Here is a 27,305-nt window from a genome sequence, read left to right as displayed (position 1 = left end):
TTGAAGGGTCACACACAGGAGACTGTTCTGTGATGTGCTTACTGCCTGCATGACTCTCTGCACAGACCTAAGCTGATCTCACCCCCACTGTGGCATGTGGAAAGGCCGATGACATCTGTTACTGAGCACCAGGCTGTCCTGCTGGCTGAAGGAAGAAACAGGGATCTGTTCAGCTTGTTCTGGGCCCGGGCTGTCTGGAGCTTACTGCCTGGTTGGAAGCCCTTGACACTGTGTGAAGCACCCAGCTTGAAGTGGAAAAGGGACTGAGAACGTTGCTGACCCCTTTGAGATACGAAGAGCAGCTGCTCCTGGCTCCTATTGCCCTCTTACAAACTTAGCTGTGGCTTGGCTTTCCTGCTTTGTAGACAGCTTCAGCCACCAGATTTGGCTTTATTTGACATCTGGCTGTCAATGGTGGCTTGTGTGATGGACAAGTGTAGCACCATACTACATCCATCCATGGCCCTACTGGAGCTTTCATTTGAGCACTTTTTTTTTCTAGCTAAGAGACTGCCACCCCCAAAGGTAAGATGAAGCACAGCTGCCTCTCCAGCAGTGGATGCTTAATTTGAACTGCTGCTGGGCAACCTGCTCATCAGAAGTGATGTTTCTGAAGCAGAACTTGAGACTTGCCCAGCCTGCAAATGTTTGCATTGGGATTACTTGGAGTGGAGACCTCAGCTATGCTGTTAATAGAACCACCTGTCTAAAGATCCCTGTACCTTGGCTTGGAGCCTTTCACTGGCCTTTCTTGACTGAATGGTTGTTATAAAGGCTGAAAGTGCAGGAGTTGCAATATTGCTGCAGAAAGGCAACAACTATCAGAAGAAAAGGAGTGTTTGTGGAAATAAAGTGCTAGGTCAGGGTCCTATCCATTTAAAAGTGCTGGTCTGTGTATAACTAAACATTGCTGTTTTAAGAGAGCAGTTACCCAGATCTTTCCAAATAAGAGCCTTAGCCCAATTGCAATGTAAGCAATAATCTAGCCACGTACGGAGAGTGAAGGCTGAAAGAATGGTAGATGCCCACCTAGAGCAGACCATCATTCTGCTAAACTTGGGCATAAGCTGTGGTCAGACAGAAATTAAATGTCTTAAATTAATTGGAATGACATTACATTGTTTAACCTCAGCAAAAATATGCTTTGGGAATATGATTGGATTTGTCTTGACATTTGCCATGATACTGTTTCATAGTATGGATTAGCTTTTGATTAAAGTAGAAGCACTAGTTAGCATGTGTAATTTCTGGCCTGTGAGTGTGTTTTAAGACCTTATCTATACTCTTGTTTTGAAGAAAAAACAAATCTACCTCACACATTGCTGGCATATATGTCTAATCTTTTCTCTAGCACCGGAGACTCTTAAGACTGTTTGTTTGTTTGCCCCCCTGGGAGTGTGTATGTATCACCAGGCAAAATATCTCATTGTTATAAACCTTTCCTCAGTGTTGTTGTCACATGTGCTGTGGTTTAGACTTGCTAACATCATAGCTGCATGAAGATTCATCACAGAATGAAGAAAGTCCAACAGAGCTTCCTAAGTGTTTTCACACTGCTTGGAAACTTCAACCAGAGGATGGATGGTGCCCCACTGAATGAATGACAACACACGCATCTGCAGTTTAGTTTCAGAAAAACAGATGTACAACTGCATAGCAATATTCAGTCACACGGCAGGTCTTGTCTTTTTCACACAGATTTTGAGCATCTTTCTCAGGGAGAAAAATAAGCATGTGCTTTGCAAGAAGAGCTCTGTGGTGATTCTGTACAGCTGTTTCCCACTTCAGTTTTGGCCTCAGCAGTCCAGGCAGGGAAACACTCGTGGTGGTGATAGATCCCCTGTAAGTCAGGCTTTCGTGTGGGGAGGTGAGTCAGCGACAGAGAGCAACAGGGACATGTGCTTTATGTAACCAAGGTGTTATCCAGACCTCAAAATAGCATCTCAGCATCTGCAAATAAAAGGGATATTGGTGACAAAGTTCAGGTGGCTGCTGGTTGGTCTCAGCATTGTGGGCCATGATGGGACAGAACACCATCTTTTTGTCTTCACCCTTTATCCTGTGAAAAGTACTGCTTGCTAAGTAATCATACTTTAGTGGGAAGGCCCCTGTTAGGATTTCCCCCACCCAGGAAATCTCTCTACTTAGCATGTACTCTATTTTGCATGATTTCACTCACTAATCCAGGAAAATGGGCTAAATGGCTCTGTCTGGTTCCACTCTTTGCCGACAGAAGCTGGCCCTGCATGCATGAGAGGTACCACACTGCTTATACTGGTCACCCTGCCTCAGCTAGCTCTGCACAGAGGAGGTCTGTACATCTGAGGGGACATGACAGAGCTGGTCTGAAGGTGACTATACAGCTAGAGATGGCCAAGAATCACCTGCAGTTACTGGGTACCCCAAAGGAATTGGACACATACCTGTTGCAGGTTTTTTTTCCTCTGGAAGTTACAACTGTCCAGGCCAGAGTGTTCCCTCTTCTCACACACCGTGCGTCCAATTTCCACATGGAGCATGTATTTCAGCCCTCTGACAATCTAGAGAAAATAGTTTAATTCTTTAAAGTAAGGGCAGGGAAAAGGGATGGTAGAATTTTGGCTAAGAATTAAGTGCTACATCTGTGAATTGTGTGTGGTGGTGTGGAAGTGTTTTATGTTGAATTACTGGGGGGTGGAGGCCCTCCTGTGAAGCAGTTGAATGGGATAGAGGGACATGTGCTGTTTATCTTTAGGCACGCATAGCCATCCTGAGAAGGATCAGGGCTCTTGCGTGCTCTATAGGAGGGTCAATGGTAAATGGTTTGGAGGACCCGCAGAAGTCTGGGCTCTTCTTACCTGTACCAGGGCTCTGTTTATTTGTGATTCCTTAAACAGAAAGAGGTCGTTGGAACTGTTGTTGTATCTGTAAACCCCGAAGCGAGCTGCCTTGCGGACCCCAGGATTGTTGGTGTTCACTGGGACAGGGGAGCCAGGTGGCATAGTCGAATGAGGTGGCGGTACATACATAGCTGAAACAACGCAAAATGTGAGTGCAAAACACATCAGGTGCCTGAAAGAGTGGGAGTTTCGGCCCTCTGAAACAATGCTAAACCTTCTTACTTGTCCCATGCACTTGTGCTTCAGAAGGGCTCTGCTCATATCCATTATAAAGTAGTTTTCCTTTATGTGTTTGAAATGGTGAAACAATTCTGCGGAATGAAGTGACAGAAAAAGACACTGCTAGAAGTGGTAGCAGAGCTCAAACTGACTTAGAAGAAGCCAGGGTATCATAAATATTATTTAGAATGTCTCTGGTATGACTCCCAACTTGTAGAAGGCCCAACTTTGAATATAGTTATGAAGCTAGATCCTGTTGTCAGGAGTACAGCATAATTTTGATAACATATCAAACATTGGCTGGCAGAGCCCTGCTGTTCCTAGTTGTCATGCCAAGTTTAACTTGCAGACATAAGTCTTTCCCACCCCACTTTAATCCTTTGATGGCATCATAAAGTTTTTATTTTAGGGGAACTTTGGTGGTGATAAAGGTATGGGTAAAGATACCCTCGCTCTACATATTGATAAAAGAGAGAGTATCCCTGTTCTCCAACTGGGCAGGGAGTGGCCTGGGGCAGAACTTGGACTCTACTGTCCTGGAGAATGGGCTGCTTTAGGTGTTCAAGAGCTGTTGTCCTGACGCAAGTGCCAAGGACCATCTTATTATCACAGCCATGAAGTGTAGGAACAAGGTATGTAGGAAATGGAGGCTGGGGGATGGAGAGGGCAACCCAAGAGCTTTCAAGCTTGGGCAATTCTTTCTACACGGTCCTTATTACTATATATTCTTACTTGGTTATATGGCTATGCCTTGCTTATTTTTTTCAGTAATTTAAAAGAAGCTCAAAGCTTACAGTTGATGTAATTATTTCCTCCTCTTTTACATTTGCCTTCCCCTCCATTTTCCCCTTTCTGCAATAGAAACAAGAGAAAGAAATCCTCAATCTGCACAAGTCGCTGTGCAGCCACTGATGCCAAGACCTGCCGATGCAGGAGCCGGCCCTTGGAGTTCATGCTGTGTGTAGGCAGTGAGCCTGTGGTACATGTACACACAAAGGTGTGCACAGAGCTGGTACTAAATTTGCTGTGCAAGTCAAGCTTTTTATCACCTCCAGGTTTTTTTTCACAGCTAGATCTCTCATAGAGAGATGCATGAAGCATAGACTCTGTTTTTAAGCCAGTTTGTATTGGGAAAACCCAAGCAGAAGAGGGAGAGGCAACCTGATGACCCAGAGTTTATTTTAAAAATATAAAACCCCAGCATTGCATGCCATCATTGGCATAGAAGGCTGCAATAATTCAGCTCTTGGGTTGCTGACATATGTCCTAGTTACACCATCTCATCCTCCCCCACAGGTGATAATGGCTGCACCCCCTTGTAACACAGCTCAGGGATTAAAGTCTTGACCTGCAAAGGAGAGACTCAGTTCCACGTCCTTCCTAAACCCAAGGACAGAAACATAGAATCATTTTGGTTGGAAGAGACCCTTAAGATCATCGAGTCTAACCATAACCTAAATATAGCACTAAATCTTGTCCCTAAGAGGGGGATACCTCCAGGAATGGCAACTCAACCACTTCCCTGGGCAGCCTGTTACAATGCCTGACAACCCTTTCTGTGAAGAAATGTTTCCTAATATCCAATCTGAACCCTCCCTGGTGCAACTTGCAGCCATTTCGTCTTGTCCTGTTGCTTGATACTCAGAGAGGAGACCAACCCCCTCCATGGTACAACCTCCTTTCAGGTAGTTGTAGACAGCAATAGGGTCTGCCCTCAGCCTCCTTTTCTCCAGGCTGAACAGCCCCAGTTCCCTCAGCTGCTCTTCATAAGACTTGTGCTCCAGAACCCTCACTAGCTTCATCACCGTTCTCTGAACTCTCTCCAGCACCTCAATGTCTCTCCTATAGTGAGGGGCCCAAAACTCTACACAGTATTTGAGGTGCAGCCTCACCAGTGCCGAGTACAAGAGGGACAATCCCTAGTCCTGCTGGCCACACTGTTCCTGATACAAGCCAGGATGCTGTTGGCCTTTTTGGCCACCTGGGCACTCATATTCAGACAGCTGTTGATCAACACCCCCAGATCCCTCTCTGCCAGGCAGCTTTCCAGCCACTCTTCCCCGAGCCTGTAGCGCTGCCTGGGGTTGTTGTGACCCAAGTGCAAGGCCTTGCACATGTTGAACATCAAACAATTGGCCTCAGCCCAACGATCCAGGTGGTCAAGATCCCCCTGTAGAGCCTTCCTATCCTCCAGCAGTTCAACACTCCCACCTAACTTGATGTCATCTGCAAAATTGTCCAAATTCAAGTCTCTTCCTGGCTGATAGCCAGCTACCTTAATGACCCCCATGTTTTCTTGCAGGTGGGAGCTGAGAGACCCAGACCAGGTGTCTGAGAGGAGCAGATGTTCTGCAAATGGCTTTGTGTCTGGTGTGGAGATGACAAACTTTCCTGACCCATGTCTCTGATCAGTGCTGGGACTGGGTGTGCAGCCAGTGCTGGGCAACCTGGTTTGTTGGTTTGGTTTTGTTTTTTTTTTTTACCTAACAACACAGAATCTGCTTCTCTATGGGATGATATTTTCCCACAACAGCAAGGGTAGGATTCAAGAGCCATGGAAACTCATGACTGGGCAGCCTAGGGCTGAAGGTATTTCTCAGGCACCTCATCTTTTCTAGTGCTCAGTGCATGGGTAAGACTTTCTAGAGCATCTGTTTATCCTCTTGTCCTGAAGGGGGACCCCCCTGCCTGGGGGTTAAGGTGATGTGATCCACAGGTGATTCAGGAGGACCATGCAGGACTTGCCTGAAGTCAGAAAGGAAGCTGGGGGGCAAAGCAGGGCCTTGATTTAGGCCTTGCCTATGAGGCCAGCTGTCCTTTTCCTCTGGGATGCAGTGCTTTTCCCTGTGCCATCAATACCAACTCAATAGCTTATAGCAATGAGATTTTTCCTGGGCTCACCTAGCAACTGAGTTTGCCAGGCTGAGAGCAGGTCACTGGCTGGGGCTCTTCTGGCTGATTTCCAGGACCTTGCTGGAATCTATGCTCCTGTGCCTGTTGGAAAGCCAGATGTGACAGTGGTGAGAGTGTTGATAGCAGGTACCATCCCTTGTAAGTAGGAGGAGATAACCGCAGTCTTTTTGAATCTTAGCACAAGGTCCCTTTGTGGCTTAATAGCTCTCAACACCTCTTGAGTCACAGTGATGTCTTTTTTAGGCATGGAGTGGCAGGGTGAGCAAGGTTGGCTGAAGTCACACTGTGTGTACAGGAGGAAAACTATGAAACTCAGAGCAAGAGTCTTGAGTCTGAAGTGCCCTTGTTCCTGACTCCAGCTCCTGGTAGATCTAGCAGTATCACACATGGCAAGGCTTCTGAAATGCAACATCTGGAGAGGTGGGTTCACAGTATTGCAAGCTGGATCATGTGTTGTAGATAGGTAGCAGGCTGGTACTACACTGTGCATTGCAGGCAGATGGTAGGCTAGTATATTTTTGCCTCAACCTTCACCAAGGGGTACTGGGAATTTCATCTCCTTCACCTATTGCAACTCAGTGGTGAGAATTATTCATACTAGACCAAAGTAGGTATAAAATCTAGTGAACTTTAGCCCCCTGTTTTCCTCCAGTGACCCAGATTCCTCAAGGCTAGGATTTGTTTTTCTTGATGTGCTTTGATTCTCATTCAAGGCAGTCATTGCATGGAGCACACACTCATCTGAAATCTCTTTTGCTGTTTGGAATAGTTTTCACCACTGAATTTCCAAACCCCGGATACTCTCTGGTGTGAGGCATCTGTAGTTGTGATGTTCTTCAACCTTTCCAAACAGCTTCTTCATTAGCTTGGCCCCTAAGGGCCATTACCTTAAAAAGTTGAATGTGTGTAAGGTGATGACCCCACTCCAAGAGCAAAGCAAAATGGTCTAGAGGGTCAGATAACAGTGCAAGGCTCTAGGCAAACCAATACTGGTGAAAACACTTGTAGTCCAGGCCTGGGTGGGAACAGAAGCACTGCGTGATCTGGCCAGGTACTTATAACACTCAGAGGCTCAAAGAATGTGATCTCACAACCTGGGAAAAACATCTCTTACTGCTCCACAGGGAGATGCTTATGTCCAGAGAACTTGTATTTCGGACTCCATCCTTGCTTCTGGATTTGGAAATGCCAAGAGAGAGCAGAAAAATCTGTCCTTTCTGTGAGATGGTGTTAAGGTAGACTGTTTTTCTTACTCTGAGTTAACATCATCTTGCAGAGGTGAGTTGAATGTTTTATTAAAAGGCCCCCTCTTCTACTTTCCTCATTAAGGAATAATTTTGGGGCTCTATTCCCGCAGTATGAGAAAACAATCCTGTGGATGCTCTCTCCCAGTCTGCAGCAAAGCTCACAGGCAGATTGTAACAGGTCGCCTTTTTTTTTTTTTTTTTGTCATGGGTTGCTTTCAAAATCTCCCCATTACTAGGAGCAAGGCTATGCTTTATCTGTACATTTAAGATGTGGCAGAGTTCCTGTACGCTTCTGCAACCCTCAAAGGAAACCACAGCCGAAACAAAAAGCTACTGGCTAACCAGACAGGATCCCTGAGTGCATCAGTACTTTCTGTATATGCAAGCCAAAGTAAAACTGAAGGAAAGCTAAAACCTTCAGAAAGAAATCGCTCCTGTCTGCAGCTGCCATTCTAAAGTTTTAAGGCCAGCTGCAATCAAGAGAGTTTCCTTGCTCAGTAAAGAAAGAAATTATATGGAGTAATGTTTCATTAAAGTCAGATAATCGGCACTTAAGTTCACATCTGAACATAGCAGTCATATTGTTACCCACAGTCTTTAGATTTACTAATCAAGGTCATGCAGAGTTTAAGCCCTGACAAATAAGTTAAAACCATAAGTTGACTTTAAAATCCTTAGATGATGTCCCTAGATAATGGAAAAGAGCTGTTATCTACTATTACATTAGAAAGCCACACTCACAGGACAAAGAAAGCAGAAATTATTTTCCACTCTTACCATCTGAAGTCCTGGTGAAGCCCCAGAGTGCACAACAGCAGAGTGTGGCGAAACTGCAGGTGAAGTTCACTGCCATCTCCAGTACTTCAGAAGAGGAGCCTACTAGTGAGATGAGTGATGGGTGAGACAAGTGATGGTCCTGCTTCCTGCCAGGGGAAGATGTGCCTCTTTGGGTGTTCTTATTGGCTGGAAGGGTAGAAAAAAAAAAAACAAAAAACCAAACAGCACAACACCCCCTGAATCATTGCAGCTCTGATGCAGACTTTGTTTTCTGCTGATGACCATATGCCTGGAAGCCCAGCTGCAAAGCTCTGGCTTGGTGATAACAGCACCAGTCCTGCATCAGACAGGGACTTCATGATCCTTAGGGGTTCTGCAGAAGCATGTGTGGTGTAACACCAGAAAGTGGTGTGTGGGTGAGGAGAGTAACAGTTGTGTGCTTTAAGAACCATGGGGAAATTTAGTTCTCAAGAAATGGGCAGTGAGCCCTGGGGATGTAGTTCTTGACCTGTGTATGGGCATCTGTGGGGGAAGAAGCCTGACAGAGAAGATGGGATCAGTGCCTTGCTTCCCCTGACATGGAGATGTGGGGTTTGGGTGAGGGAGACAGGGACGTTTTAGGGGTACCTCCCCAAGGGGGCTGTATGGAACAGAGCCAGCAGGAAGAGCCTTTTGGTTTCGGTGATAGAGAACACTGTGCCCCACATTTATGAAACATGTTTTGACAATAGGAAAGGGCTGTGTTAGACTCAGAGGATGTGAAGTTTTCTCTAGGTGCTCTCCAGAGAGTGAGAGAAGCATGGGGAGATGGGTCATTTACCACTCTGTAACTTTTTGGCTCTGGGGTTGGATTACCCAGGGTCAGTGCTTGGTTTCCAGACAGGTCCTCTCCAGGCAGTCTTGGCCCATGCTGAGGAGCTTGCAAGTCTGGGGCAAGGATGTGGTTGCTAGACCTTGTGGTACACCTAAATAACCAGCTGCCAGACTCAGGAGACTGGGAGATAACCTGAACTCACGCATCACTGAAGGGCTGGAAGCTGTGGACCTCGGTCTGCATATGTGCATTTCTTTCAGGTGAGCAGAAAGGTGGTAGTTGCCTTTCACTTGTCCCAGCAATGAACTGTGTACCTTTCTGAGCAAAGACTGCCTGAAAGTTCTAATGCAGGGCAGTGTGGGTGGTGCATAAGAAGCTGGAAGAAAATAATTTCAGTGTTTCCTGTAGGAAGGGCTTAGGTAAACCCTCTGTTGAAACATCCCACCAAGACGGAATGGGGCAAGCATGGTGAGTCGCATTTATCATCAGTCCTACTTGCACAGAGCTTGTGAATCAGACTCTAAAGCCTGCAGAAAACATTGAGAGAGAATGAGAGGGACTACAGTGGGGGTTTTTTGCCTCCTTTCCCCCTTTTTTTGAGCTCGCACAATCCTTCAACTGTGGCACAAATAGAGACTGAATCGGGTATCTTCAGCCCTCCCTTTCTCCTCAAGAACTGTGCTCTACAGTTCTTACCTCACTGAGAGACACTGGGGGAATGTCTTTCTAAGCCTATAGTTAAGTCTTCCAACATACAAGAAAGGGGTGGTTGGGACCCTTGTCACCAGATCCCGACACATCCTGACTGTTGCAAGAACCTCTTTGTCACCCTGCCACATGATGCACCAGAAAGGATTTCAGGCTTCCTGCAGGACCTTCATCCCTCTTTTTTTCCTAGTGAGCTCACAGCCTTTCAATTTAAGTTGAAAGAGGCCCAGTATGAGGGATTTGGGGAGATCTTTCTAGAGCATAGATTCTTTCCTTGCTTAAAAAAACTGCCTTGGGACACCACTGAGTAGGGACAGACCCCAGGGGCAGTGGACCTGTTTTCAGCCTCATCCAAAATAGCAATGCCTTGGTCTCGCCTAGGAGGTTGCCTGTAGTTTTGATGGACCAGCCCTTGGGCATGTGATGGTTGGTGCCCTGGGGCAGAGGGGTACATCCTCTGGCTGTCAGGGCACCGGTACCCATGGTCTTATGCAAATCTGGCTTGTGCTGCCCTCTGCCTGTCCTGCTGCGGTAGCATCTGTGCTGCCACAGACTTCATCCTGGGGAGCTCAGGACCTGCTCTAAGACCTTTTCTTTCCTGAAGAGCACTGGTTCACTGTTGACAGGGTTTATTAAGCCAGATAGTGACTTAAAGTAGCATGTGTCTCAGTGCCCGAGGTCAGCTGATCGGAGCCGTTTCAGTGGATCCCGAGGTACAGGGGAGTTCTGCGGTTCCTCGGGTTTGAATTTCGCGTCCCGGAAGCCCCCGGCAGCCCTTGCGAGAGCGGCTGACGGGACGTGGGCGTTACCACGGTGACGGCTATCACAACCCCGCCCCCCTCCTTGAAAAAGCCTCCTAGAGGGCAACGACGCGTCACCAGCGATACCAGGCGCTGGAAGGGACAACCCGCTTGTGACGCGGGTGAGTACCAGCCACACTGAGCTGCAGCAGCGGGTGTGGTAGCTCGTGTAGTAGGGCGGAGAGGTTGCCACACCTCACAAAAAGACTGTGGCAACTCAGACAGAGGCCCTGCCCCAAACTGTGGCTGTTCAGGTCTCTGGCTGCAGGGAGTGCCAGAGCCTACTGCTGTCAGGGGAGGATGGCCAGCATTCCACCTCCGTGAGGTGCAAGGTCTGCTCAGCATGGTCACGAAACTTAAGGAGGAGGTCGAGACACTGAGGTCCATCAGGGAGTGTGAAAAGGAGATCAACTGCTGGAGTAACTCCCTGGCATGCCAGCCAGAAATGTCCCAGGGAGATAACCCCCAAAAGGTGATGGAACCCCTGCCCTGTCCGGGCAGAGTGGGGAGACCCAAGACAGCCCCTGCCCTGTCACTGTCAAGCGGAGGTAGGGGACCAAAGAGATGACGAGGGTTGGAAGCAAGTTCCAGTTTGGTGTCACGGGCAACCCCCCTCCCTACCTGCTTTGCTTCCCCAGGTGCCCCGCCATAGTAAGTTTGAGGCCCTGGATCTTGAAGAAGAGGTAGGTGAGGATGTGGTGCAAGGCCTGCCTACAAGGTCACATAGGAAGAGGCAGTTGACTCCATGCCTCAAGACTGCCTCTGATAAGAAAGAAAGAAAGAATGGTAATTGTAGTAGGCAATTCCCTTCTGAGAGGGGCAGAGGACCCAATATGCAGAGTTGACCCTCATCGTAGGAAAGTTTGTAGTTTACCTGGAGCCTGGATCAGGGATATCATCAGGGCACTCCCCAACCTGGTGCATCCAGCAGATTACTACCCACTGCTGATCCAGACAGATGGGGAGGAAGCTGCATCCTGCAGTCTGAGGGGAATGAAGAAAGATTTCAAGGCCTTGGGACGGATAGTGAAAGAGTCTGGGGCTCAAGTGATTTTCTCTTCCCTCCTTCCATTTTCGGGTGACGAGGTGGGATGGAATAGAAAAATTCAGTCCATAAATGGTTGGCTACAAGACTGGTGCTACAGGCAGGGCTTTGGATTCTTTGATAACAGCTGGTTTTATAAGACACCAGTCCAGACAGTGATATGTGGGAAAGATTTATCTCACAGGAGCAAAAGGATGCTGGGGCAGGAATTAGCAGGGCTCATTTGGGGAGCTTTAAACTAGATTTGAAGGAGGTGGGGTTGTAGCTGGGCTTGCATCAGTGGGGCAGCACTCTAGAATTGGGGAAGACTGGGAGGCCTCCTATAACCCTAGGGTGAAATCAGTGTGCTCATCTTGCTCCCTGAAATGCCTGTACACCAATGTGTGCAGCATGGGGAATAAACAGGACAAGTTAGAAACCTGTGTTCCATCAGGGGATTATGATCCGATGGCAATTACAGAAACATGGTGGGACAGCTCACATGACTGGAATGTGGTCATGAATGACTATGTCCTTTTCAGGAAAGACAGGCCAGCCAGGCGTGGTGGTGGAGTTGCTCTTTATGTGAAAGAACAACTACAATGTATTGAGTACTGTCCAGGCATGGATGAGGAACAAGTTGAGAGTCTATGGGTGAGAATTAAGGGGCAGGCTGGCAGGGGTAATACTGTTGTGGGTGTCTACTACAGGCCACCAGATCAGGGTGAGGTAGTTGATGAGGCCTTCTACAGGCAGCTGAGAGCAGCCTCATAATCACAGGCCCTGGTTGTCATGGGGGATTTTAACTTCCCTGATGTTTGCTGGAAGGACTGCTCAGCCAGCCAGCCACAGTCTAGGAGGTTCCTCCAGTGCCTTGATGATAACTTTCTGATGCAAATGGTGGATGAGCCAACTAGGAGAGGAAGCGCTGCTGGACCTCATCCTCACTAACAAGCAGGGTCTGGTTGAAGCACTGGTTGAGGGCTGCCTTGGTTGCAGCGACCATGAGATGGTGGAGTTCAGGATCTGTTGTGGCAGAAGCAGGATAGCAAGCAGAATTGCAACCCTGGATTTCAGCAGGGCAAACTTTGGCCTTTTCAAACAATTGCTAGGGGAAATCCCATGGGCAAGGCTGCTTGAAGGTAAAGGGGCCCAAGATAGTTGGTTAGCATGCAGGGGCTGCTTCTACCAAGCTCAAGATCAGAGCATCCCGACACTTAGGAAGTCAAGGAAGGGAGCCAGGAGATCTATGTGGTTAAACAAGGAACTGCTGGGTAAGCTCAAGTGGAAGAGGAGAGTTTACAGATCATGGAAGGAGGGGCTGGCCACTTGGGAATAATATAAGGCTATTGTCAGAGGATGTAGGGAGGCAACTAGGAAAGCTAAGGCCTCCTTAGAATTAAACCTGGTGAGGGGGGTCAAGGACAACAGAAAGAGTTTCTTCAAATGCATGGCAGATAAAACTAACACAAGAGGCAATGTAGGCCCACTGCTGAATGAGGTGGGTGCCCTGGTGACAGAAGATACAGAGAAGGCAGAGTTACTGAATACCTTGTCTCTGTCTACTCTGCCAGAGGCTGTCCTGAGGAGCCCCATACCCCTGAGGCCCCAGAGGAAGTCAGGACAATGGAGGAGTCTGCTTAATTACTCCCTAACCCAGTCCTCATCAACAAGGCAATCTAGACATCCATAAATCCATGGGTCTGGAGGGGATGCACCTGCGGGTGCTGAGGGAGCTGGCTGAAGTAATTGCTAGGCCACTCTCCCCATCTAAGTTATGGGAAACGAAAGAGGTGCCTGAGGACTGTAGGAAAGCAATGTCACTCCAGTCTTCAAAAAGGGCAAGAAGGAGGACCCAGGTACCTATAGACTGGTCAGCCTCACCTCCATCCCTGGGAAGGTGATGGAACAACTTATCCTTGGTGCCATCTCAAGGCATATCAAGGATAAGAGGGTCATTAGGGGCAGTCAGCATGGCTTCACCAAGGGGAAGTCATGCTTAACCAACTTTGTAGCCTTTTGTGAAGACATAACAAGGTGGATAGATGATGGCAAAGCAGTGGATGTGGTCTGCCTTGACTTCAGTAAAGCATTTGACACAGTTTCCCACAGCATCCTTGCTGCTAAACTGAGGCAGTGTGGTCTGGACGATGGGATAGTGAGGTGGATTGTGAACTGGCTGAAGGAAAGAAGCCAGAGAGTCATGGTCAATGGGGCAGAGTCTAGTTGGAGGCCTGTATCTAGAGCAGTCCCTCAAGGGTCAGTACTGGGACTAGTATTATTCAATATATTCATCAATTATTTGGACGAGGGAATAGAGTGTACTATCAGCAAGTTTGCTGATGACACCAAACTGGGAGGAGTGGCTGACAGGCCAGAAGGCTGTGCTGCCATCCAGCGGGACCTGGACAGGCTGGAGAGTTGGGCGGGGAAAAATGTAATGAAACATAACATGGGCAAGTGTAGAGTCTTACAAGAACAGCCCCAGGTTCCAGTATAAGTTGGGGAATGACCTGTTAGAGAGCAATGTAGGGGAAAGGGACCTGAGGGTCCTGGTGGACAGCAGGATGACCACTGTGCCCTTGTGGCCAGGAAGGCCAGTGGCATCCTGGGGAGTATTAGAAGGGGGGGGGTTAGTAGGCCCAGAGAGGTCCTCCTTCCCCTCTACTCCGCCCTGGTAAGACCACATCTGGAATATTGTGTCCCATTCTGGGCCTCTCAGTTCCAGAAGGACAGGGAACTGCTGGAGAGAGTCCAGCGCAGAGCCACAAAGATGATAAAGGGAGTGGAGCATCTCCCGTATGAGGAAAGGCTGAGGGAGCTGGATTTCTTTAGCCTGGAGGAGACTGAGGGGTGTATGTAATGTTTACAAATATATAAGGGTGAGTGTCATGAGGATGGAGCCAGGCTCTTCTTGGTGACAACCAATGATAAGACAAGGGGTAATGGGTGCAAACTGGAACACAAGAGGTTCTGCTTAAATATGAGAAGAAACTTCTTCTCAGTGAGGGTGACAGAACACTGGAACAGGCTGCCCAGGCGGGTTGTGGAGTCTCCTGCGCTGGAGACATTCAAAACCTGCCTGGACACATTTGTGTGTAGCCTCATGTCCTGGTTTTGTTAAAAACAAGTTTCTCTTTTAGTGAATTTGCCTGTCAGCTAAAGCTTTCATATTAGCTGCATTTTCCAGGCGAACCAGATACATGTTTTGGTAAACATAGCAATGGAATGAGAAGTTATTGATAAGTATGGATGCACCTCTCGCGAGAGGGGCAACGAGAAACTGGTGACCAAGAAACTGACCAACTGAGTATAACATCCCATTCATGTGAATACTTTATATGAAAGTGGGAGATCACAAAGATCTTGTCCCTTTTCCTTAGGGCCGACATTAAGAGAGGACCTTGCTAGTCGTCCCTGTGAACTGAGGCCTAGTGACAGACTGAATCCAGCTCCGGTTGGCTGCATGGTCCAGTCCAGGATTTTGGGTGGCAGCTCTGCAGTTGCTGGGACTTTCAAGATTGGTTTTGTATATTTTGTATATTTTGTATTATTTTCTCTATTCTTATTAGTAGCATTAGTAAAACATTTTTAATTTTTCCAACTCTCTTCTGTCTTCCTTTCACTCCCGATTGCCTGTCCTTAGTGGAAAGGGGGGAGAGGGAGGGGCTGAAGGGAGAAAAGAGGGGAGAGGAGGTCAGCAATACATCTGCCATGCCTTTATTGTCACCAAAACCTTTATTGTCATCAAAATCTCGACACCTCATCTATGTGTTCCTGCTCCGGCAGGGGGATTAGACTAGATGATCTTTTGAGGTCCCATCCAATCCCTAACATTCTGTGATTCTGTGATTTTTCCTGCCACCTTCCCTCTCCCCTTCTTTCCGTAAAATTGATCATTTACAGCTCTTCCAAATCAACTTTCTTTTTTCTAATGACCCATTGATAATTTTGTTGAGGAAGTTTCTCCAGTTCATCTCTCCTAAGAATTAACGGAGTGCTCGCTAAAGGGCAGTGGTATTAACTGTGCTAGATACTGTTATGTAAACAAAAAAAAACCCCAACACCAAGAAACTCCCTCTTCTCCTGCTTCCCAATAACTGACAAACAATAGCAAAATCCTCCAAGCCCATGATATACAAATACTTGCTGTTTTTCATTGGGAATTTTTACACTGTGGAGGAACCTATGACTGAAGACTGGTACTGTTGTCCCTTTGCCATGTCTCATTCTGGCCACATGTCAGCTCTTGGGACACTGCTCTCTGCCACACATCAATCTGCAGGAGGAGTGGAGCAGCATGTTATCTCATTTGACATCCAGCCCAGGAAAATGAGGCAGAGCCTCTTCTCATTTCAGCTCCCTCAGGGTCACTGATGGGAATTTCACCCACTTTCCCTGGAATACACGTGTAGACCATCTCCTCCAGGCCAACACGGGGTACGTGGTGCACACTACGGGGGGGTTTTCACTCTCTAAATTTCCCATTATGTGGCTGTTCCTGTGTGAGCAGAAATCCTGAACAGGGAGAGGATTAATGTAAGCAGGCAAGGAAAGGCTCACTGATTATCCCAGAGTAAACAGAGCATTTGCTTTAAGCAGTTTAAATTAAGCTTGTGATCTCTGCATTAAGAGAGGTTAAACAGATCTTTAAGAGACTTGTATGCCTCAAGAATCCTCATGTTCATTTTTGTGTGAGTAGGGAATGTTTATTGCAAGTCATGGGAAACCCAAGTGTGCAAGGGAGTTTTTCATTTTATCTTTGTTGGGCTGGGTTATTAGAGGCTTGGAAACAGTGTGCAACTGCAGGGGATTTTTTTTTTTTTTTTTTTTTAAGCCTGACTTTTATTGTCTGTAAATAAAATATACAATTATTTCCTCCTTATCTATTGAAGAAGTAAAACCATAGTACCTGAAGTTTGATTTTCATGACATTTGGTGCATAAGGTGGATTTTTTTCAGCATCACTTTTTGTTTCTGTCATTCAAGGCAGACCTTTGCCCACAAAGCACAAGCCAGTAGTTGCTACCATGACTTCCTGGAATAATACCAGTGGGGTCTGCACAGGGTCCTGTTGGAATTACACACTTGTAAATGCAATCAGCAGTTTGTGAGCCAACACAGGCGGGTTGCAAGAACAACCAGAGGCCACAAATGCAATTACAAAGAGCAAATTTATTTAGTTACCTTGCTAGCAGGGGATCTCAGAGGGCAGAGGTGACACAAGTGGGGATACAAACGCTGCAGAATTCAGCCCTGGTACAAGATCGCTGGGCCTGCTGTGTTTGCCTGTATTTCAAGGCTTCAAGCACAGTCTTACGCTGTGCTCTGCTCTTTCTCACAACAAAGCAGGAATTTCAGCCATAGTGATGAGGTGCCTTAGAGTTTCTCACAAGCCTATGTTATCTAACACAGAGGTTCTACTTGTCAAGCACACAAGGTCAGTAAAACAATTAGCGTGATGTACGTGTTTTTTTCTACACCACAGCTTCAAATCACTTGAGTGTATTTACAAATTCCTCTCCTCACTATTGTTACACTATTCCGATACATTCCACCCCCCTCACTAAAGCAACTGCTTCTGCTGAGGCCAAGAAAGCCAGAGTTGTTCATTTGGGCTTGTGAAGTGTAGCACAGAGCAATTTACCAAGTCACACAATAAACATATGCAGAAAAAGGAAAAAAACGCATTTCTGCAACAATTCTTTAAAATGGGTGTCCCATTCATCTTGTCAATGAAACAATCTACTGATAATGCATGGCTGAATGCCTCGTTTGTTTCATTGCTGCTTTAGTCCCAAAGATGTGAAATGTTGTCTTCCATGCTGGCTAGTTCATCATTCATGTTGAAGAAACACCTGCCTTCAGAATTGAAGCATTTGCAGCCGCTACCTACTCAGAGAAAACAACAAAAAGAAACATTAATGTCAAAATCCCTTAGCATTGCACAATTCTGTAACACAGCTACTGGGGTTGTCACACTAATGAAACACACCATTAAGAGATCTGCAGCCATTAATTTCTTCTAAACATTAAAGGCAAATATTTTGGGTGCAGTAGAGGCTGAACAAATCTAAGTTCACCAGGACAAATCTAAGTTCATAAACAGGAGTGTTGTCACCTTCCAGTAATACATACACTGCTGCTCCAGCTCCCCAGGTTTAACAAGCTGGTGTGGGTTAATTGCCCACACAGACTGGAAAGCTGTGCCCTGCATTTTTTCAGATTGGACTGCAATTAGATGTTGTGTCTGTGACACCAATAACGTTGTTCCAATACTGTCTCTTCTAGCTAAAGCAAGGTGTTCACTGAAGATACATACCTGAAATATAAGAACTTGAGAATCTGATATTAGCAAAGAATGTAACATAAGAGGAGAAGTCAGGGTATAAATCCATACAGCATTCTCTGGAGTCATATGAATTTCTACATCGAATCGGCTGCAGTCCCACGTCACAATCCATTGGTGTGAATAATTCCATTTCCCCAGATGTTAGTCCTAACACTGTACCCACAGCAGTGTATACATATTGCCAACCACTAGATGGGGTTAGGAGTCTGATATAATTGACCTGACAGATATACAAAGCCCACTGACCCCCTTTTATCTTTCCCCATGGCCAACGTAGTGCCCTTAAATGTAACTGTGTACAAGTAGCACAATGATGTGCTCATGTTTTACAAGTATATATAATAGCAAAGCGGTTTGATTGTGAGCAATGTTCCATGCACAAGCAGTATAAGATGATCCATGTCTACAGGCTGTATGTAAACAGACATGTTTATGCTAGAGCATGAATGTGCATTTCATGTGCATATTTCTGTAAACAGATGCGTGTGGGGTGTGCTTACAGAAGTGTGCATGTGTGTGGACACACATTTGCTTATATATCAGTGTGTGAACAGGTACGTGCTTTCCTGTAGCTGCATATGCATGCAGGTGGTGGTGTGTGCACATACCTGTGTGTTTGTGGAAACATTTCTTCATGTGTTTCAGTGAGGAATCCTAGGTGTGCATGTGAATACATACAAGGGAGAGCAACTAGGCTCAAAGAAAGCAGACTGTGAGCTTTCCTACGCAATCTGTTTCTTTCAGCATACCTAGTCGTACCAAGAAAATCACTAAGCCTTTGATCTGCAAGAGAAATACAACAAAACATGCCACATGGAGTAAATTTAATTTCTGCACACCAGTGCAGATGTACATATGTGGCAACATTAACACACCTGCTTGTTGACAGAAAGACATGTACTCACGTGCATGTGGAGAGATGGATAGATACCACAGGCGCTTACACACACACCAACATTTAGGCAAGAGTCTGCCGAGGGAAACAGAATAGCAAAACTTCCAGTTCTGCTGCTTCTGTGTTGGTTCCTTAACTTTATCCACCCACATGAAAAATGCAGGCTTGTTCAACCACAAGTAGGCAGAACAGCACAGCTGTGCACTCACACCAGCATATATATGCATAAGAGATGGCTTAAACACATACAGACATACATGTGCATGTTTTTGCAGAGAAAAACATAGAAGCTTTCACACACACTAGCAGATGGGCACCAGGTTATCCAAACGCAGGCACGTACCCACAGACACCCCCCCAAATATTTATTGCCGTGTGTGCAGAATCACACATTTATTCTCAGAAAGGTACAAAAGAGCCTATCACACACAAGCTTTTGAAGACAATCTCTGATCTTCTTTTATGATAAAACCACTATAGATGTATTTTTTCTTTTAGACCTACCGCTAAGCATTCTTCGTGTGAGTGTGAGATTCTGGCAAGAGAAACAGATGACGAAGATCAACTTTGAATTCCAGACCAAACAGCTTTATACCCTTGCAGTCATGTATGCCTGTGTGCAAAAGCAAAAAAAAATGTACACACACGTGAGAACACTCACAGTTGTCCATACACACACATATCAGGCACACGCTTCTGCACCCACTCTCCATTGCTCTTTGCCAATATGAGCTCATTGATTACATTTCTCTTTGAGCGCTACTGCTAAGTATTGTTCTTTGTGTGACTGTGAAGAGTCTACCAAGGAAAACAGGTTGCATAGCACAACTTTCAGTTCTGCTTTCTTGTTTCTAAACCTTTCCTGGAAGCTATCTGAAATAGAGAAAAAAACTTAACAGCAAAGTCAGTTATACTGTTAAACAGGCATTCCTTAGTAACAGCACTGGGGAACAGTGGGGATTATCCACCTGAAGTGCTCCAACAACTGGACGCTCTTCTGTTGCTTATATTCACACAATTATTGCATATTCATTACAATTTTTGGAAATTTTTAACATACATCTATACTAAGAAATAGTTGCTTAAACATAAGGTTAGTACGGCCTTAGTTATTTCACAGTCTTTGCTGCTATCTAGCATGCCTTTCAGGTACTGCATACTCTTTTGAGGAGGCTTCTCAGGGTCTTTTGATGTGTCACAGACCGACCTCTCCACGTTGGCAGCTCTTTGCGGAAGCACACATAGTACACACGCAAGTAATTGATGATTTTTTTCTTAGAATAAATCTATTAATTACTAGTAATATATAAGCGAAGCACTCTGCTTCTAAACAATGTATCACTTAATCTTCTATATCCCTTTTGTCATGCAGAAGGATCTAAAACTTGAAAAATATCCCCTCACTTTGCAGGTGGTCAGAAAGCATTTACCATGTCAATTGGTTAATGATGGGTACGTCCTTTGTAACTTAATCACAGTATACATTAATTTAGCAGCTTCTCTTCATATTGCTTGTGTGTCCACATGCAAGCACAGGAGAGGTCAGCTACATATATGCAGAAACTTTTTCCTAAACACTCACAGTTGTGCACAGGCTACATGTCTTACATAAATAAGCTTCTATATAAACACACATGCATGTGCACAGACACGGACCAACACATACAAATGTCCAAACAAAGGAACACATCCAAAAGCATCACTACCTGCGTGTAGAAACATACAACCATGTGTACCTCTAGTGCAGCGGAGGATCACACTGCTAGGCAGCAAACACATTCAATAATTTGCCAGGCCTCAGAGGACACTGGAGACGGGAAGTAATTCAGAGACAGCATCCAGGTACACACCCAGGTGGATGCTTACCAAGGACTGCTTCTTGCAGGCTGAAGTCATTGTCTACAGTTTGCATGACAATCTCCAGGTCAGGTTGCCTTCATTTCAGTGAATTCAATCCCAAAACCAGTCATTGCTGAAGCTCAGTCCCACACGAAACACTTCTGAATGCAATGCTCTCCTTGCTTCAACTGGCCTCCAGTGCAACATGAATACACCAGCCAGGAGACAGCATCAGCCTTGCAGCAAGCAATCTGTAGCCCTGGGAAGTGGTGGCTCACCTTTGTTGCTTGTCAGGATGGGAGGAACCTTCATCCCTGCTAACTCACCTCACTGGAGGGAGAGAGGGAAGGTAAGAATTGCAAACACAGAGGAAATAATAATTAAAAAAAAAATCACCTATGCCTGCTACTTCAACATAATAAGTTTCCTGCTTCAACTGACAGAACAATTAAGTTGAGGAGTGGGTGTGGGGAAGCATTTCAGATGATCAGGTGTCCGGTCCAGAGAGACAAATCAGTTAAAATGCTGCAGAAGCCAAACAACCACAGAGCTGTATGTGCTTGGTCCCTCTCAGGACCCTGCCTGTTCTTTCCACGGCTGACTTTTGTATTTCAGATAAACACCACAACCAGGATTGCATCAGCCAGGCTGTGCCTGGCACAAAGGGAATTGGGGACTACACACCATCTAAAGCCATTTTTGCCTTCTCTTTAATAAAGATTGTGTCATTTATTTATAGGCAGAACCAGAGGCTGTAAAAGGAAACAGAAGATGGAGGAGAGGTAAATTTGCTGTGAAAGGTCTGTGGAGAAAGTAGCTGAAAAATGCCTTTGCAGCAATAGCTGCCCTATCCTTCACCATCCTCACCTCCTCCCTCTCACCAGATTCCTGGCAGAAACTAGTATCTCCTGGCCCTGTGTAGCCCAGCAGGTTGTTCAAGCAGCTTGGACTCTACACAATGCAACAACCAGCCCAGTGACATTCCCCTGCCAAGTGCAGACTCATGTAAGGACCGGTGCAGGCATGCTGGCTGTGCCCATGAGGACCAGGGCAATCCACAAGGTCAAGCAAGCTGCACAGGCACACTGCTACGTGTCACCATGTCACTAGTAAAACAGGAAAAACTGGCAAGAAAAAATAACAGGGAAGTCAAAGGTCTTGGGCTTGATGCATTCATCGTGTGTGAGCCAGGTGTACAGAGCTACCTTGTACCAAGCTGAAAGCTACCTAAATAGCATAAAAAAAAAATCCATTTTACAGCAATCAGTCTACCAGACACCCACCTAAAAAACTCAACGAGCCTTCTTCTGAAAGTTTTGCTTTACAGACCAGCAACAGAGACATTTGTGGTTGTTCTGTACCGCTGGCACAAGAAGGAGCCGAAGGTTCACTCATGTTTCTCTTGCTCCTTTGCTCAGCTCGCTGTTATCAGAGCAGACAAGAACAGTATCTCCCCAGTGAACACAGTGCCAGGCTCTCCACCCACCGCTTCCTCAGATCTCAGCAGTGAAACTTGGTCTGTACTTGGAAAGGACACAAAGGAAAATGCAGTGGTTATCAGCTCAGTCTCTGTGTTCTATAGCCCCAGCTACAAAGCTGATTTGGGGATATTGGCAGCGTGTTTTGCACAAAAAGGTGAAGACACCTCACCAAGCTGCAAGGACAGGTGTGGACAAGTTTCTGAGCTATGAGTAAACTAGCTGCTCTGGGCAACTTGTTTTTAGGGCTTTGCTGTGTCAGGGCAAACTCCCACCCTCCTTGGTTCAGGAGCTGACCTCCCAGCTGGCAGACTAGGCTCAAACCTCATATATAACTCAAAGCAAGCACTGTTAGAAACACTGATCTTTGTGGTCTTTCATAGGAACCAGGCCAATATAGGGTACAGGCAGCCATAAACCAACTGGGGAAATGGAGAATATCAGTACCTCGAGTACAAGATAAAAGCGGCAAAAGTACTTGCAAAACAGCTTAAGAGCAGCTTCATGCGGAATGTGACTGCTCCTCTAGCAGTTTACAGACTAGCCCCTCTTGAACACTGATCAGCTATGAGCACCTTATTGGTGGCAGGTCTCCTGCCAAAGCTGCTGGGAGGGCAGTACACCACACGAACACCCACGTACTGTGGATGAACTTGTGCCATCAGGGTTTCTGAACTGCACTCTCCTCAGTACAGACAGAGGTTGATCCTTAGCCAGGCATTCTCCAGAAAGGTCTACAAAGCAGAGCTGCTGGAAAGCTGAGTCTATTTTCAGTAATAAGAAATGGAGGTTGTGCTGGCAGTCTCAGGACAGGAGCCAGCAATCACTCCTTCCTGCCAGTCCAAAACAAGATTAGCTGCTGTTGTCGCCACATCCCCGAATATCCCTGCTCTTTTCCTAATAAGTTTCTAAAATGTGCAGAAAATAACAGATGAACAAGCTTAATTTGAAAGCTGTGTGAGATATAAAGGAAGCGCTCAATTTCTTTCTTTGCAGTGACAGGGTCAAAGGTGCAGATGCTGGTAACAGCAGGGGCAGGCTGAAGCAGCAAACATAAATGTGTAGTATAGCCTATGCTGGAGAAACCAAGGAGAGCAAGGTCACACTTAGATGTGAACTTGGAGTCTGTATCCTGAAAGACGTGGGCAAGTTTTATCACTTTATTTCTCTTCCTGAAGAGAAACTTGTTCTTTAGACTGTTAGGGTAGGGTTTTTTATTATTAGATGAAAGTTAGAGCTGAAAAAAAAGCAAGACTAGAGAGCACGTGATTCTGAAATGCTTTGAAATAAGTCAATAGCACAGTCCTTATCCAAAATGCTGTGGTTAGTTCTCATTGCTTCACATTAAAAGGACACAAAAAAAGAAGAGTTAGAGGCACAAAAAGGAACCTTAAAAAGGCACAATCAAATGTTTGTCCATACAGCAATGAAAGACCTCCACAGAATTGTTGGGCAAGAGGAACATATTTAAGTATAACTAAAATATTTCAGTTTTAGCTCTATCCTCAGAACTCAGGAGTTTGTTTCGGATTTAAAGCGCCCTCTGTATGGGAATTGCACAATATGCTCAAGTGACTTGCAGCTGTGGTGTATAAAAAGCACATACATCACACCGTTTTACTGATCTTGTTTGCTTGACGAGTAGAACCTCTGTATTAGATAACACAGGCATGTGAGAAACTCTAAGGCACCTCATCACTATGTCTGAGACTCCTGCTTTGTTGTGAGAAAGGGCATAAGGCTGTGCCTGCTTGAAGCCTTGAAACACAGGCAAACTCCATAGGCCCAGCGATCTTCTACCAGCGCTGAATTCTGTAGTGCCTGCGTCTCCGCTTGTGTCACCTCTGCCCGGGAGCTTAGATGCTGCTTCGGAGATTCCCTAGCAGCGAGGTAACTAAAATAAAATTTGCTCTTTGCATTTGTGGCCTCTGGCTCCTCGTGCAACATGCCTGTGTTTGGTTCACACACCCTCCAAGAAGATATGTGAGAATAAAAGCTCAGTGATTGGGATTCCCACCTTAAATTAGTGAAGTTTTAGGTTATCGTGTTTCAGACAGAAGTCAGTAACTTCAGAAAAGATGACACAGGTCACTGTCTGACCAGGCTACTTTGTAGATGCTCTTCTGAAGCTTTTTGACAGAATGTTCACCTATAGCCCACTGATTTAATCTGATTTAGCCATTCCAGTGCTGTGGTTAACAAAAAATAGAAGCAAAATTTGCATTACATGCAAATCCCTGCATCCATGCCACTAAGTTTAAAATGGCCAGAAGTTTACACCTGGATGACAAAGAAAGCATCAGCTAATACGAATTGTGCTGTCTGAAATGTCAGAACTCCACTGTATTAACAGCCTAAGTGACAGAAAATTTGGGAGCGTTTTAGTAAGAAAGCACTCCAACTAGTAACTACTGGGGGCTTATTTGACTACCACCCACTTAAATTTGAATGGAGCACAAACATCTGCAATTTAATATTCTTACTAACTTGAAGAAGGATAAGTCCACAAATGGAAAGAAGGTGGCAAGAGAAAATAAAGAGGTAATGGCTCATATGAAATTGAATAATTACATCCTGTATTCTGCAGCAACAGCCAACCTCAGCTATCCCACATGCTATGAGCCCATGTCAGTGTTTTGTTCTGAATACCGCTATACTGCTCTTGCCAGGACTAATTTGTATTCCAGGATCCCGGATGCTTTGGAAGAGATGATTACTTATATTGCCTTTTTAATGGCTGCTGGCTCCCTGGCACATTCCTGCAGGAGTCATTGTATCCTTGCATGAAGACCCACTCAGTCTGCAGCTGCGCTATGAACACCAAGGAAGGAAAAAGTTAAATAAATCGCACCAGAAATTAAGACCTCACATCAGCAGCTGCAACAGTCAAGGGGAAGAGCAGAGAACTTACCTGAATTAATGTGTGGCCCAGGGAGCTGGCTGTGAAAGGCCAGAATAGGAAGGCTTGGCACAGGACAGATACCGAAGCTTTTGAATACAAGTAAAGGGATTGAGGTTATTTCCTTTAGAGGGACAGAGCCAAAGCACAGCATAAGTAATCTGGCTGCATTAGGTTCCTCCACATCCTGTGGGAATTAAAATCCTTGGAGAAAGAAATCTTCTGTTTTTAACAGAGTATTGTGCATTAGGAGACTTAAGGGAACACAAATATTTTGTTCTTCTAACTTGATGACACAACTGTCTAGAAATGGAAGCTCTTCATTCTTTATCAAATCAGACACTTTAGCAGTAGAACTTGGAGGCCTCATCTTCCCAAACCGTGAACAGCCATTTGTTTCAGCTTATTTTCATCTCAAGACTATGCTTTTGTATGGAACCTGAATGGCATGCTAGAAATATCACATTATCAGGTGAGCACATTTTTTCACCCCTCTCAATATTAGTCATGCAACTGAGCAGATACTGTCTTACCACTCACTTAACATGCATGAGGTTTAAGAGGTGAGGAAAAAAAAAAAAGAAAATCCCTTGTTTTACAGATGAAGAATGACACCAAGTATTTCTCAACTCAGACTTCTCCAATGAACACTATTAACATTTTTCACATTCCAGTCCACTCCCAGACTATTCCTTATGGAAGCAAAGGTAGGCTGGGAGGAGCCTAGATTAAACATGTGGTCTTAATTAAGAACAAAAATAGCATACGTTAGAAAAAATTAAGGAAGTGAAAAACACATCACTTCTAACATCAGATGTTCTTAGGTGAGATGCCACATATCAGACCACTTCATCCAGCTGTGCATCTCTCACCGTTTTCAGCCCCCGAGTCTGGGAGAGGAATGCAGGTCTGGTGACCTGCACTGGCCCCTTGTCCCCAAAGTGCCTTCTTTCCAGGGGCCTTGCAGCACTGCCTGTCCCTTGCTTAGACAGGATTCTCCACTCGCTCTTGAATTTCACAGCACATCAGGTCACACAACACACTTCTCTCATGCTGTTATTCAGTGAGGCCTTTCGAGTCCTGGAGCAAGACAACCCTTGATGCGGGACAGCACTGCAGCACCGGCAGCCAACCAACACACAGGAAACGCTCCGGGGAGCACCAGATTGCTTTTCCCTTCATGCTGTTCCTTTTCTTTGGGACTGTTGCTACCAGGGGACCCAAATTAACAAGGTTTGTTTCCCTGATGCTGACACACTTTTGCCACGTATTAAGAGGGCACTAGCAGCTCTTCTGTGACAACACACAAGAGTGTTGTTTGGTCACAGTATCAAACATGCAAACTGATATAGACAACCACTGCAAGACACATTTTACAGCAGGACTCTTAAGTTCCCTTTTACAAACCCAATATGTGAAGGTGGGAGGCTCTTAACTGCAGCACAGCTCCATCAAAATCAGAACAATGATATTTTGTGCTTTCACAACTCTTTGCAGTAAGCTGAGCCCATAACTACTGTTTTATTTTCCCATGCCTTCTTGCAGACTATTTCTGGCCAGAGCCTTGCCAATGCAAACAAGATTATTTTTGAGATTATTACCATCTCTGTAATTGTCAAAGGGGAATAAACCAATAGAGTCGGCAGACCTAAAAACCTGGAATGGCTAAAAAACCCACAAACAGCTACAAAAGTGAGAATACAAGGTATTTTCAAAAGAGGACAGGACACAAAAAAATCCCAAACATGTTTAAAACAAACGTGAGCATGTTCATGTTCCCAGACTTTGACATATTATTTAACAGAAGAGACTGAATATCTCCTGCTAAGCCATCATAGTATTCAAACAAGTTCAAGCACTGTTCACAAGAAAACACACAGCAGGAAAAGGAGCCAGTTGCATTTAATTACAACAAAGAGGGTTTCAGCTAGTTACAAGCCAGCTTACCCCAAACATTGTCCCTTACTAAAAGACAGACTTAGTGACACCACATTAAGTTGTATCATTCCTTTCATAAAGCAGGACACCCAAACACTTCCTGAATGGTTTCTTCTAAATTACCCTAGCAATACACTCTGTCTTGCTGTGATGGTATAGAAAGCCAAAAAGCAACTACTCCCACTTCTTGCATATAAGGAAAAATAAATATAAACAAGGATTAGAGTATCATGAGAGAAGATGAACAGATCCCCACCTCAATATATTGTTTACCTCCAATGAACAGGGATCAATAAAAACAGACCCTTAAAAAAAAAAATCCAGAAAAAAAAAAATCACACACACAAACCCACCACAACAAAACAAAACAACACACGAAATACACAAAGTGGAAGAGATATGAAGATATTGCTCCTTACAAGCAGAGAATGTGCATAGCAATGTTCACTATTTTGCTTGTATGGCTTATGCAAAGGAGACAGAACAAACTGCACTGAGAGACCTTAATGGTTTAATTTAAATC

General features: G+C 45.4%; 1 protein-coding gene and 1 long non-coding RNA gene across 2 annotated transcripts; both read right to left on the bottom strand.

Moving 5' to 3' along the window:
- Positions 1 to 1,617: 1,617 nt before the first annotated feature.
- On the bottom strand, positions 1,618 to 8,157 carry CST7 (cystatin F). Its single transcript, XM_082048913.1, has 4 exons — positions 8,036 to 8,157; positions 2,838 to 3,010; positions 2,424 to 2,540; positions 1,618 to 1,950 (listed from the first exon to the last, which is right to left on the bottom strand). The coding sequence occupies exons 1-4, from the start codon at positions 8,109 to 8,111 to the stop codon at positions 1,873 to 1,875; spliced, it is 444 nt and encodes a 147-aa protein (XP_081905039.1). The 5' UTR covers positions 8,112 to 8,157; the 3' UTR covers positions 1,618 to 1,872.
- Positions 8,158 to 15,032: 6,875 nt separating this feature from the next.
- On the bottom strand, positions 15,033 to 21,883 carry LOC309438164. The gene is made up of 5 exons (XR_014183721.1): positions 21,751 to 21,883; positions 20,495 to 20,797; positions 19,133 to 19,241; positions 18,639 to 18,703; positions 15,033 to 18,516 (listed from the first exon to the last, which is right to left on the bottom strand). It is a non-coding gene; the product is annotated as an uncharacterized lncRNA (long non-coding RNA).
- Between the last annotated feature and the right edge of the window lie 5,422 nt (positions 21,884 to 27,305).

This window comes from Streptopelia decaocto (assembly GCF_964273445.1).
Source record: "Streptopelia decaocto genome assembly, chromosome: 3".
NCBI lineage: Eukaryota > Metazoa > Chordata > Aves > Columbiformes > Columbidae > Streptopelia > Streptopelia decaocto.
This window is presented reverse-complemented; position numbering and strand designations above follow the sequence as displayed.

Excerpts from the sequence above, each read along its gene's own strand:
- CST7 (XM_082048913.1), bottom strand. The coding sequence starts at position 8,111 with ATGGCAGTGAACTTCACCTGCAGTTTCGCCACACTCTGCTGTTGTGCA. Across the intron at positions 3,011-8,035 it reads CTTCACCAGGACTTCAGATG|CTATGTATGTACCGCCACCT; the intron begins GTAAGAGTGGAA and ends GCGTTGTTTCAG. Across the intron at positions 1,951-2,423 it reads GGAAAAAAAACCTGCAACAG|ATGCTGAGATGCTATTTTGA; the intron begins GTATGTGTCCAA and ends TTTTATTTGCAG.